We start from the raw sequence: 14,553 nt of genomic DNA on the forward strand, positions 1-14,553 counted from the left end.
CTCGTTTTTCAGCTACCCCGGTAAAATGAGGTCGTACTGAATTTTTTAAGACGTTTCATAAGGGGCAAAATTAGGGATTATTATTGCTGTTGAATTAAAAAAAACGGAAAAAATAGGTCTGCAATAGTTTTTGAGAAATCTTCGGTGAAACCCTGTAAATTTAGATATAAAACCCTATTTCTTGTGTTTGACGTATAATAATTTTCTAAAATGAGAAAAAAACACAAAAATTTTAAACAAATCTTGTAGAGAATTTATTGCTGAACAAAATTACTTACGAATAGTTGAAGAAAACACAAAATTCACACAAATTTGAATTTTGTTTAGCAACACTGCTATACTACATTTTTAAGAAAAGTACATTTTTAATTTTGTGAAAAATTCTAAAAATAAAATATACTGTTAAAAATTGCTATAAAAAATTAAAAATAACCGAATGTTACCCAAAATTTGTAAAATAAAATTAAATACATATTTTTTTTATTTTTTTATTTTTTATTACTTTTAAGACCATAATGGATCACTTCAGTTCATTTTCTTTTTTTTTTGGCAAGTTCTTTCTTTTCTTGCTGATTTGTTGTTTTTCAGCTTTTCTTTTTTGCCAGTAATTTTTAAGGGTTTCAGATCTTCTTGCCCTTTCTTGTTCAGAGTACACTCGGCTTATTGTTTTCTTGGGTTTTGATAGGAATCTTGTTTCTTTATTTTTTAATTTCTCATAGTTTCCGGTTTTCGTTTTTAGGTTTTCACGGGTTATGTCTAATTCCTCCATGTCTTTCTGTACTTTGTATAACCAGTTCGGTCTGCTTTTCTTGTTCCAGAAAAGTTCGATTATCCGTCTGATAATTCTGCTCTCTTCCATTCTGAAAATATGTCCTAGAAAGGAAATTCTCTTCTTTCTAAATTTATTAGTTATCGGGATGATAGTTTTGTAAATCTCTTCGTTTGGAATAATTCTCCAAATCCCGTCTTTTTTAATGTTTTTCCCGATGCATCGTCGTAGAATCTGTCTTTCAATCTTTTCCAGTTTGTCGGTAAACCTTGTCTGGGACGGTACAAATATGGTTTCGCATCCGTAAAGTATTTCTGGTTGAATAACTGAGTTATAATGTCTTATTTTTGTGTTTATGGACATGAATTTTTTGTTATAGGTGTTTTGTGTTTTTATTGTGGCTTTGATGACTTTATTTATTCTTTCATTCCAGTTTGGATTTTCTTGGAGGTTGTGCGTGATGTTTTCCCCCAAATTTTTGGAAAGTTGAAGAAAACAAAAAAGGTACACAAATTTGAATTTTGTTTAGAAACACTGCTATACTACATTTGTCAGAAAAGTACTTTTTTAATAAAAATAAAAAAAAACAATTTTTTTTTAGTTTTGTGAAAAATTTCTAAAAATAAAATTTATAGTTAATAATTGCTACTAAAAAAATTAAAAATAACCGACATTTACCCAAAATTTTTTAAATAAAATGAAATAAAAGTTACTTACATATTATTTTTTATTAATGACAGGAATATATAAAGTATTTATTAGTGCCACGAAATATGTTGAAAATGACGGGCTCATTTTTGTGCATTCATTATAAACTGGTGCGTATAATACGTTTTGGTTTAGTGTACTGTTTTTAAATAAAATTCGCAGTTTTCTAATTTTTCTTGTTTCATTCTACTATCATTATTACATTCTTTTGACCAGAATTAATTTCTGTACAACTTTTGTCCATTATCCATTTAAATTATTATTGTACATCAAAAATATTATTGCACCTGATTTTTCTCTCAATTTATTGGATTTTACTCCAGGTTTCTCAGAAACTACTACAGATCCGGTTCTGCAACCTTTTTTTTCAATTATTTAGATAAATAAACCATAGGAAATTACAAATTTTCCTTTTTAATTAACTGTCTACAAATTTCCGTACGACCTCATTTCACCAGAGTAGCTGAAATCCAAGTGAAATATTTCTCTACCAATAACTTCCAAAAAAAGCATTTTTGTTCATACGTTTGTAATATTTTTTACATTATTTTCATAAGTCAAAAAGAATATGAAAATCCTGGGAGAATTTCACGGGTACACACTTTATACAAATATATAATTATATATATATGTTTTTTTAATTTCATACTACCAAATTTTATATGAAAAAATAATCAAAATATACACGGCAACATTTGTAGTAATCTGGAATATGATAGGTAATAATGAAAAATATTATGAGTTGTATTTAACAGTTATTAAATAAATTACGGATGAATGTTTAGTTGTCCGGTTGAAAGGTCGCAAAATTTGAAAATATACGTTGTGTTTACGTGTAGGTTTGAATTATTTTGTACCATTGTTTATAAAATTGATACATTATTTATTTAGGTATATTTTTTGTATATATAACAGAAAAACTATAAATATTTAAGAAAAATTATTATCTTTTAACAACAAAGTAACTTTAAAGATGAAAATTGTCTTTCAGATAATCATTTCGTTGTTCCGAAGAATGAAGCAATGTGGGTAAATTTTTAACTTTGAATCATCGATTTATATGTTATTATTATAGCATTATTACTGGAAAGAATGATACCATAGTATTGTTTGAATATCTTATTATTTATATAAACGGTATCACTTGTATAAAACAATAAAAAACCAATTTAATAAATTTTATTGCAATTTCTACTTAGCCTGTAGGAAGCTAAGGTAACGTTTTGTACCGAGGTTTACATCAAGTATAAACGAAAAATCATCGTCTAAAATTTTCCATTCATGTTAATTTTAAACAGTGTACATAACAAATAATGTAGGTCAATGTAATAATTGTTAAAAACATTATTTTTAGTTTAAATTACACGTTTTTATTTTCATCGTATAAACATTGATTTTTTTTTAAATCAGGAAACATAAATCTATGAATAAATATTGTTTAATTAAACTTATTAAATACAATCTTATAGATAGGTTAATAATTTCTTACTTACCATGCTCATCCAGACCAAAAAACGAATGAGCATTTCCAGTGATAGGCCATATCGGAGGACCGGGGATCTTTTTAATTGTTCTTTCTATTCTAATTATTTTCCAGTAATGCCAAACTAATGACGTAGCTAGAAGTGCCATAATAGCCAAGAATATTTTATAGCATGTAACGTCTAAATCTTCTCTTACATTTGCCATCCACGCCACTTTAAAATAATTTAAAAAATCAATTTAACAGTTGTACAAAAATCCATCTCAAAAGATGGTCTTAGAGATAGAAAGGAGAAACTAACTGGCTAAAACAATCAAATTTATATATAAACAATATATAAATAAAATCAATTTTACAATAAAAAATAATATTAGTAATAATAAATTTATTTAAACTTAAAAAAATTTGTTTTAGTGTGTTTATTTATATTTTAAATTAATAATTTCTTTACAGATTAAAATTTATTGTATATTAAATTTAAATTACCAATTATAAGGTATACGTATATTCTCATTATCAGCACCCTGCATAAATTTATAGATTGAAGAAACTAACAACACGGTAAAATTAAGTTGAAATTTTGAAACTAAATAAAAATTTGAAAACATGTAAGAAGGTTAGGAAATATTTCATTAAATATGTTATCGATTGTTACATAATTACTTTGTAGTTTGAAAGTATTACACTCTGTTAAAATTCCCAGATCAGATTATTTCCAATTTGAAGGAGAAACCATGAAAACCATCAATCCCAAGATACTTTTTATAAAAATCATTGAAATATTTTGCAAAAAAATAACCAAGTGAACTTCATGGAATGTAATTTTTAATACTAAGATTTAGATTACATTTAGATCCGATTTGTATTATTATTTTTTGTTTATTTATTAATATTTTTTATTATTGTACTTCAGTCAAGGAAGTATTATAATGACGAAAAATTTCAATTATCAGATTTCAACAATTTTGACCGTCCCTGAGTCAATTTTGACTAGTTTCGGGGTGAAGTCTGTATGGACGTATGTACGAGTATTATTAAATATATCTCGTCGCATTATTCAAAAACGATTAGCCGGACTGTGCTGAAATTTAGATTTTGGATGATTCAACATCCAGTTGTGCACCTCCCTTTCTGATTGTAATCGACTGAAACAAAAAGTGTCCAAAAAAGGAAAAAATCCACAAAAAATTGAACTTTGTCTTTTTTCATAACTGAAAAAGTGAGTTTTTCTATGAGAGGCCTTCATAGAGAGGTTTTAAACAATATATCATAAGTGGTTTTATTTTCATTGGTACCAGATTTATAGCTAAGTAAAATTTTAATTAATGAAATATTTGGGACATAAGGGAAGGTAAATTCGTTCCAATCAGACTTCATTTCCTATTTTCAACCTTTTTTTAAATTTAATTATATTTATTTATTAATAATTATTAACCTCTCTTTGTAAATAAAAAATACGATGAATAATTATTAAATAATATTAATAAAATAAAAAATGAATAAATATGAGAAGTTATTAATGAAATAAACCTTTATGTACTTATAATTTTAAAGAAATCAGTGTATGTAATTTAATATGCGTATAAGGAAGTATAGTGGTGTCGCCGACAATTTAAAATATTATATATATGTATGAAAAATAATTCGTTTGCACATGCATGTAAAATGATTTATGAATTTAAGCAAGTGCATTGAAACAGGTTTTATGATTAATGTATTTCCTTCTAACCTATCAATGGTCTTTATACAAGATCACAAAATGGTGAAAGTAAATATAATGCTACATAGTGTATGGAAGTCGCCATTACACTAGAAAATGTAGATTGCAAATCACCTCTTTACCTTCACATGTTGATTAACTGCCATGCAAGAGCAAGCAACAAATAAAAAGAAAAAGAAAAATCAATATTCTTGACCCGAATTTAGAGCCTTTAATGTAACTTTTTTATTCCAATATGGAGATTAGATCTGGAGAACCGACAACCCACTGCAACGCACACTAAGAACCATTTTAAATTTGTAGACAAAGACTGGAGATTTGAGTTTAAGAGCCATCCAAATGCAGTAATATCAGTATCATTTTTCAGTTCATAATGAATTCAGTCAGTTTTTGACTGCAGAAAATATTCCAACGCAGTTCATTTTTGACGCCTTAGTAAAAATTAAGACTAAGAGATTTAATTATATTAGACAGAATCAATTTCATCTTAGTATCAAAAAGTACAAGCATCTCATTGACAAAATCCAGAATTTTGAGAATAATGAGATTTAATTAATGAAATTACCGCAGTCTGATCTATTTATATATCCGATTGGGTCAACAGAAATTGCAAACCGAGAGAAATCTCCGGCTTTACATAGAGTTGCAAAAGAAATGGTTCATAGTCCATGGGGTAAAAACAGTCCTAGTTTACTTTGTATAACATATAGTAAATGTATGATAGATCTACCAATTCTTTCGACAATGAAAAAGTGAAAAACAAAGTTACTTGTCCTTTATAACGTTGAATGAACAAAAGTAATATCTAAATTTCAGGCTGTTAAGACTACAGTCAACAGTTAGATTGTAGGTTATAATGTATATTTCTTGCAAAAATATAACGGTTTCATTAATATTGTGGTCTGTGCAAATGTGAAAATCGTGAAGAACCTTTACAAATAAGTATACATAAGACAAGATTGGTTATTTCAATCAATTAAAACATTCTTCATCGCTTCTCGGCCTCTAGCCCCGTACTGTAATCTTGCAATTTGCATTATCGGTAGCGATTTTTGCAAGGATAGTGTTCTACCTTTACGTCGTCAGGGCTGTACAGCAATCGGTGTCGGTTAGTCAACCTGCGTTGCTGAGGAGTGAAAACATTGCAGCGACATAGTGTGTTGCCGTAGTGCCACCGTTGGCTAAACAAGGACGTTTCCTTATTTTGTATTGGTGTCCCCGTTTCGTAGTTGATGAGGCCAGAAAATCTTAAGATTCTCTGTCAGGTTCGGGAAGCGATTTCACTCCGACCTCGCCGGTGGTCATTAGGAGCTTTTAGGTTTGGACATCTCGAATGGGCTGCGGAACAGCCGGTTCATCTTGAGAAACAATTAGCTAAACGCTCACCTTGCCTTATGTAAGGTGAAAGCTTCATTCAGACTGAATTCCCTTGAAGTCTGTTAAGGCGGAAAGCGGGAGCGCGGTGATCGGTCCTGAGCGGGAGGTCGCTAGAGGGAAGCCTTTTGTGAGGCAGGTGAACTCCGGGTCTGACAGCTTGGGATGGAACGAGGAGAGCAGTGTGGTCCAAGATCTCCTATAAGAATGATTCAAGAGTTGCTCTGGAGCTTCGACAGTTGGTCGACTCCTTCTTGAATGAATGTGCTATGCTAGTTTCGGATCTCGCACTTAAATGTGAAGGCCTCCAGGGCGCCAACCTTGCCTTGGACTCAGTTGCGAGACGGCTGTCCGGCAAGGTCGACCAGGTTGTGGAGGGAGTTAGAGGCTTCAATACAGTGACTAGTGAAGCCGTTGGCGAACTTCATAAATCGATTAAACGGGTTAAGGAAAAGGTGAAGAAGCCTTTCTCCTTCGCCACGGTAGCAGCTGTGCCTGCGGCTAAGCGGGTAGTTCCACCGCCGCCAGCCCAGGCGCAGGCAAACAAAATTAGGTGGGCCATGTTTAAGGTGGTCCCACTGAACCTGGTCTAGGGGCTTCGTTGTTAGCGACGACCCTGTAAAAGGTTTCGGACCCAAGGAGGGAAAAGATCCTGGTCTCCCGGATCAGCAAAAACAAGCGACCATGGTATCATATTGGAGGTCGTAAGTGAGTGGCAGGCAAAGCAGCTGCTGGAGGCAAATTTTCTGGTGAAGAGCGGGCTGAAATCTCAGCTGCTGGCCGAGCGGATGCAGCAGATATTAGTACAAGATATGCCAAAGCAACTAGGGAAGAGGAGCCCGAAATTCTCATTGCGGTTCACGGTCAAAATCAATAGTAGGATACTGCGTCGAAGATTTCCTTCGGAAAACTAAGGTGGTGCGGCACCTGGGGAGGAAGGATTCTCCGAAGAGTCATTGGGTATTTGAGTCCTCGGCTATGATCTGTCAGGTCTTGGTGGCCGGTGGGAGGTTGTTTTTCGGGTAGAGCACTTGTAGGGTGGTTGGACATATAGAGGTAGACCGATGCTAAAATTTCAGGGCTTTGGGCACAAATCTCTCCGCTACAGAGCGCAGTCGGATATCTGTGTGAACTGTGCTTCTGACAGTGCCCATATCGTCAGATGTGTGGGCACCATAGTAGTGGAAGCACCATTATATGCTTCATATAATTCAGGCGTCGCCTGAATTATAAGAAGCCATTGAAGACAATCTCTACCATGTAGTAAGCTTGCGCCTGAGGTAGTTAATCCTGCACCATTCCCGGGGGGCCACTAGCGAAGCCATGAGGCTCCTTGAGGAGTAGTACGATCTTGAGGTCCTCTTGGTCTAGGATCAGTACACGGTTGCGGACCGGGCGGTGGCTTCCGAGGGATGCCTATTTGTGGGGGACGGCCGCTCTCCGCGATTGTGTTTGTTTCAGTCAACCTATATTTCAAGAGGATGAAAAATAGGATGTTGGACTGTCTGGCTCGGGGCCAGTGTGAGTTATCATAGGCTTATAATCTATGAGATCGTTAACGGTGGCGGTCCAAAAGCTCCAGATTCAGGTCACTATAACTTTAGGAGCCGGGATCATTATATGTTGAGGTGTGAGAGCCTAGCTGCCTTGCATGAATTAGAATACCCCATGAAGCATACCCATAACAGGAAATGCAGTAACAGGACCAGTAACGGGAAGTCAGTCTGCTGATACGAGAGTGCCTGGAGCCGTCATGACCACTGCTTCCGGGGTGCCGTCTGTTAGACGCAGGCGGAGGCCCATGAATAAGTGGTGATCCTCTGACATTAGCGTGCTGCGCGCAAGGGGTTAGGTCAGCTAGGAATATATACCAGCGTCGACCCCTAACGGGGATCATCGTTGACGACATGCACGCCGAGTGCATGTGTGCATTACCTGTGCCTGAGTGCATTACCGGTGCGCCCGTAACGAGTATGTTCATGCCACCAAGAAAGCCAAACTCAAGTTTTTTGCAAGACTCCATGCGTGAGTTGCAGCGCAATCTCTAGGAAACCCAGTTAGAAAGAAGAGCGCAGGCGGCTTTTTCGACCGCGGAGGACATGCGAAATTTAATGTTTTCTGTGCTCAAGACGAAGTATATGCTTCTCAAGGGTGCAAACAAATTATCATGCAGTCGTAATCCCCATATTAAATACAGAGGCTGTGTAATCAGCTGAGTGAAGTTTTATAGATACCTAGGCGCTTTGTTTAATGGGAAGTTGCAGTTTAGTAACCGCATTAATCAAGAAGCGGCGGTCGCCGTCTCAGTGATACACAAACTTTGAAAGATTAGTCGGAAAGACTATAGGTTGTCGGGCCGTCAAATGTACAGTGTATACCGAGGTGTCTTAGAGAGCATGACCGCTTACGCAGCGCCCGTATGGACGGAGAGGTTGGATATGAATAGACCACTACTTCAAAATTGAATGAGTGCCCAGCGCAGAACCCTGATAGTATGCACTGTTTTTTTAAAACAACCTCTTTTGAGATTACTACTGTATTGGGAAAGGCTCTCCCAATCGATTTAGTGGTGAAAGTTCGGGCAGCCATGTATAAGTTGGTAAGAGGTTGCGGAGGCCGAGGTATTAGGGATGCGGTTTCGAGCCGGGCTAGTACCGGAGCGGAACGGTGACCTCAATGCACCGGTTCTAAATTTCGATCAGTTGCCCATCTCCCGTCTGCGGAAGAGGCCATGGTAAAAGCGAGGTTACATGCCTCGCGATGGATGCATGGTAGCTGAAATTACACGCCACCACGAATAAGGGAAGATCCTTATATAAATTTTTTGCAGGATCTGGGGAGATGATATACCTCACGTTCCTTTTTAAAATCAACGGGTGCCCAGGTGCTCACCAAGTATGTGAATTTAAACCAATATCTCTTTTGGTTCCTCCTGGAGTTGATAAGCATTGCGTCTGCAAGGCGGTCCAGTCAAATGAATATAAGATGTTTGACTGCCTTGCTCTTATGCCGGGGGGGGGGGGAGGGCAGACACCGGGCATCCTGGAACTTAGAGGTAAATGGGAAAATTGGCCGCTCACAAACGGCGAGTCAATGTGGCGAGACCCGCATTTTCGGACCGTGTAGGAGTTCCTCGATGCGGTTGCTTTGTTCAACCGATTTCGGTAGATTATTTTTATGTATAAGACTCCTACCGTGCTGCTGTAGGAAGCTAATCTAGAGGTATTGACTAGCCATCAGCCAGTTAAAGCTCCAAGCGCTATAATATGATGGAAAAATACTTGCTGGCATTCAGCGATCTTGGCGTGACAGGAAATTTCTGTCTTTTTAGTAAAATAACAAGGGGTGCGCCTTCCCGGTTTTAGTTCTAATTTTGGGACAAGTTAGCAGTTCAGACACGTAAGCCGGTGGTGTATTGCACCTTGCTTAGTCCGCTCTCGCCGTTAGATAAGCTCATTAGGAGCTATTAGATTATTGGTCGCTAAACTGTTTGAGACTCTGTAGCCGTTTGTGACAGAAATTTGATCATATGCTTTCGGGGGACTGAATGGGGTGGTGGAGGAAGACATGCCAGTTAAACCAAACACTTCATTCTCGCTTCTCGTCCTCTGGCCCCATACTGCAAACTTGCATTGCATTACCGTTTGGTTTTTCATCAAGTGTAGTATTTTACGTTCTCGACGTCGGGGTTGTACTACGATCGGAGGCGGTTAGTCGACCTACGTTGCTGCGGAGGTTTTACACTAAACGGAGGCGTAAAGTGTTGCAGTAGTGCCACCGTCGACTAAATAAGGACGTCTCCTTTGTATATCGTTGTCCCCATTCGGGTGCCCAAGTGCTCACCAACCATGAATTTGATGCAATATCTGTTCAGGTTTTGCCTAGTGGCTGATGAGTTGTGTGTCTGCGGGGAGGTCCAGTCGAACGAACATTTGATGTTTGACTGCCCTGCTCTTGGGTGGGTCAGAGACCGGGAGACCCTGGAACTTAGAGGTCAGGGGGAAAACTGGCCGCTCATAAACGGTGAGTCGATGTGGCGAGAGCCGCATTGTCGGACCGTGTGGGGGTTCCTCGATGAGGTTGCGATGTCCAACCGTCATCGTTAGATTTTAAATTTAAATGGGATTTATTGATTCCTATAGCTGAGCTGTGGGAAGTCCTTATCCGAAATAATGGCTGGCTACCAGCCAGTAAAAGCTCCAAGCGCTTTAAATGGTGGACAGGCACTAGCTGGCTGATAGCGATCGAGGCGTGGCGGTTTAAATTACCGTCTTATTGTATGACTATATAGTTTTAATTGTAACAAGGGGTGCGCCTCCCCGATTTAGTTTTAATGTGGACAAGTGAGTGGTAGGGACACTTAAGCGGGTGCTGTACGGCACCCTGCTTAATCGCTCACGCTAGTTAGGAGCATTTAGGATACGAGGTCGCAAATCTGAGGCACAGTAGCCGTTTTTGGCACGGACATTTGGTCTATGCTCCAGGGCGACCGAATGGGGTGGTGGCGGGAGAGATGCCAGCTAACCAAAAATGTCCCCAGTTCGTGAGAGGAAGGAATTATTCAGACCCTTTGGCAGGTTCGGGAAGCGATTTCGCTCCGAACTCGCAGCTGGTCATATATAAGGAGCGTTTTAGTTTTTGACTGTTCTAGCGGGGTTGTGTAAGAATAGACAGCCGTGCTCAGACTATATTTGCGGACACTCACCTGGTTTTATGTTAGGTGGTAGTTCTCATAAGCTGTAAACGTAATGCCTGGCGTTGCAGCTGGTGAATTTTTTTCTTTTAGCGGCATGGAGTAGCACCCGGAGGGTATAGCCTGGACGACTTTCTGGGTTTCGTCTAGGACTTGGTGGACCATTTCGCACCGCAAAGATCTGTAGGTCGCTGACAAGTCTGCGAGTTACGGCTAAGGATTCAGTAGTTTGCGGGGGTAGGTACCCTTGCTCCTCGTGTTCAGGTGGCATTGTACGAAAAATCTGCGGTAGCCTCTGTTTCGATTTGAGAAGGGAAGGCTCTAGCTGGAACTGCACGAGGAGAGCACGGTGGCCAGGAGCGAACCAAGTCGGAAAGGTGTCCTCTTGCGAAGTTGAGGGTGGCTGATGACAGCAATGTGGTGGTCTGCCATGAGCGGGCGATCTCTGGGGAGAAGCCCGTAAAGGTGAACTGCGGGTCCAACAGTTTACGGCGGATCGAGGAGATGCAGGCCGCGTGGTCCAAAATCTCCACAAAGAAGAACTCGCTTATTTCGTTCGAGTTTCGGCAGCTTGTCAACTACTACCTGTGTCTAAATGTAGCTCGTTGGAACTCCAGGGCGCTACCCGTGTCTTCGATTCAGTCGTTGATCTTGAATTTTAAAAACCAAAATTATAAATATAACATTTGATTGTCAAAAAGGCAAAATAATGTAAACTTAAATTATTTTCCATGTCAGTATGAATGTATCAATTACTATGTGACCTATGTGACTCATAGAAAGCAATTGAGACCTCAAACTGACATGACGGATAACGTTTACATTTACCTTTCGAAGTTCAAGTTAGTGTAATTAATGATCTGTGAAGTAAATAATTATAATTATAACACATCAATCTTCATGAGGATTGATTATAATCCGAAAGCGCTCGAACATACTATTAAAGATTGCTGGTAGATGGAAATGTTTACATAAAGAAAATTATAAGTTAATAGGTAAAATAATATTAAGGAATATAAAGGAATTAATAATGTAAAATATTTGTAACCTGACAGACGGATTTAATACTAAAACTAAACAAATCATAAACTTAGAAAACGATCTTTACTAAGACAATAATTGAAATACAGGTATCCTATCGTAGAGTTGTATGTACTCTAATCCATAAATTATCATTTTAAATAAATAAAGTTGAAAATTATTCAAATATATTTTAGTTCCTTAATTATTTTCTTTTTCGTTGAATTTATTGAATAACATTAAGATTTCTTATATTTCACTTACTTGACAATTTTGGATCCATATTTACAAGGACGATAATGTTTAGGTCTATCTTTTAAGACAGTAGTGCAAGAACTGCTATGTTCTCCCTTTGGATAATTGCTAAGATTTCTTATATTTGTTTTTATAAAGACCTTTCACGGTAGTTAAACACTACCAATATTAATTGATGCTAATTCAGCTAAATTAATAAAGTTTCCATGAATATAATTAGAATTATCGAAACTTAATTTAAAAAGAGTTAATGGAGGTAAGATTGTTAAAGATAACTTTAATTTTTAATGTAGAAGTAATTAATGACATATATATTATTTTAGCACTACGCTAATAGTATACAATAGCAATCAACGAACGTGTGGGAACGGCAATACACCGTAAAATATTTTATTCCTCTACTAATACAAAAATAAAATTATAGTACTCTTTTAATACAAAACAAATATGAAATCATGGAGAAATAGTTGCAGAAAAACAATTTTATTATATACTTGTGTATATAACACAAATCGTGTAATAAAAAATTCATTAAATTTTTTAAGTATGTTTTGATTGAAAATGCAAAACACTTGCCGGCCCGATTTCGTACTTTTAGAAGATTTTGAACGACATTTCAATATTTTGCGCTATCTTTATTCTATAAAGAACTATAACCAATTTCCGATTTCAATATAAAGGTCACTTAATGAACAGATCCAGTGTTCATCAAATATATTTATATATATATATATTTTAAGTATAATTTTTAACTAAGAAAATACAGCAATATTAAATAAGTTGTAATAGGGAACAACGTTATGCAATAATGAAAAAATGTATGAGTTTTAAGGGATTGTAAGGGTTGTATGGATCGATTTTTTTTTATCACACGGTAAATGAAATGTATTACGTTTGTGTGCAATTAAAAAATATTTCTATCTCTCCTTAAACAGTTTTGTTGAATACACAAGTGAAAAACTACAAAAATTGAAGTATCATTTTCTTAACCTTTGACAACATAATACCTACTGCCGAATGGCTTCGACTGCACGGGGCACTTACTAACCTTATGGAAGCACTGAAAATGGCTGTTTTTGTCGTCGATTGGCTTCAACAGTTCGTTGTAATTACTAACCTTATTGTAGCCGCGAGAAGGGCCATTGTCGTCGAATGACTTCAACGGCTCGTAATGCATAACTTTGTGGTGGCAATGAATAGGGTCGTTTTTTTAATTTTCTACCTCTTAATTCATCGCCCTCTGTTAATCATTTTATTATTTCTTTGGTTTTAACAATTTCTTCCTTTTTTTATTTATCATCTTCTCTTAATTATTTTATTTTTCCTTATTGTTATCATTTACTAACTCTTCATATTCAAGTATATATATTTTTTTGAGATATATTTCTTCATGTTATTTATCTTTTTCGGGTATGATTGTTTCTTTTTCATTTATGATGATTTACCAAATAATCTGATAGTAAAAACTCAATATTTTACACCGTAAAGTCGAAATTACCACTTGAAACCAGTATAAAGCAGTTTATACTGCTTTATAACAGTTTATACTGTCTTTAACTAGACGGGATATTTAAATTGTTATTAACTTTTATTTATACGATACATCAGAAATCTGTAATTTTTGTATATCTCACGAAGATACTAATCTAGTAATAAGAGTACTACAGGGACTTTTAGTCTATGCTAATACTTCATGTTAAATTATAATAATTGTATTAATATTTGATGTTAATAAATCTAATATCTCAGCAACTGTGTAACTGTCCAATTTATTAAAGGATTGGCGGATCGTATCTCACTTTCAAATGAAATAAGTTAAATGAAGTGATCAGAACCATGAAAGCATGTTAGAACTTCCTAGAACAACAATTATAGTATCAGATAACTTGAAAAATGTTCCTACGTATTATTTAATACCAAATATTACTAACAGGAATTTTCATCAAACACCAGTTGCTGTGAAGTACATACAAAAATGTATACTGATGGTTCTAAAACTGAATATGATGTTGAATGCTGTATATACATAAACGGTGAAGTTCATTCGTAGAAACTGCCAGATATAGCCAGTGTTTACATGGCAGAGCTTATTATTATACAGGAATCCTTTTGCTGCACGGAAAATTTCTTCAAAGAGAGACTACTTATATGTTCCGACTCTTTAAACGTACTAACTGCTATTTGGGAATACAACGTTGAAGATCATTGAAGATCCTTATCGCAGACATCCTGGCCATTCAGTGTGTGTAAAACTGAATGGAATGACGATGTGTGTTTGAATGGATTCAGATCATGCTGATATCTCAGGAAATGAATGCGCAGATGTCAGTATGGCAAAAATTTGTGAGATTATAAATATAATCTATATTCGGGTTACAGACGTTAATATTAGTCTAACACCATCAGAAATACGTCGAGTAATGAATTTAAAGGGTTAAATATGAGACTGCATGCGAAATCATTTACTCCGTTTATGAAGAAACAATGCAAAACTAACTAACATGGAACAAGTGGCGGTGACCAGACTCAGG

At 36.2% G+C, this 14,553-nt stretch overlaps 1 protein-coding gene across 1 annotated transcript in view; it reads right to left on the reverse strand.

Annotated features, from left to right (window-relative positions):
• Positions 1-12,050, reverse strand: part of LOC142328298 (cytochrome P450 4d1-like) — a 54,176-nt gene extending 42,126 nt beyond the window's left edge. The window contains exons 1-2 of the mRNA XM_075372004.1: positions 12,032-12,050; positions 2,971-3,174 (exon numbers count right to left, since the gene is read on the reverse strand). Coding sequence (XP_075228119.1) covers positions 2,971-3,174; positions 12,032-12,050 — 223 coding nt within the window. The remainder of the gene's footprint in view (positions 1-2,970; positions 3,175-12,031) is intronic.
• Between the last annotated feature and the right edge of the window lie 2,503 nt (positions 12,051-14,553).

The sequence above is a fragment of the Lycorma delicatula genome, chromosome 7, assembly GCF_047948215.1.
Source record: "Lycorma delicatula isolate Av1 chromosome 7, ASM4794821v1, whole genome shotgun sequence".
In the NCBI taxonomy this organism is placed as follows: Eukaryota; Metazoa; Arthropoda; class Insecta; order Hemiptera; family Fulgoridae; genus Lycorma; species Lycorma delicatula.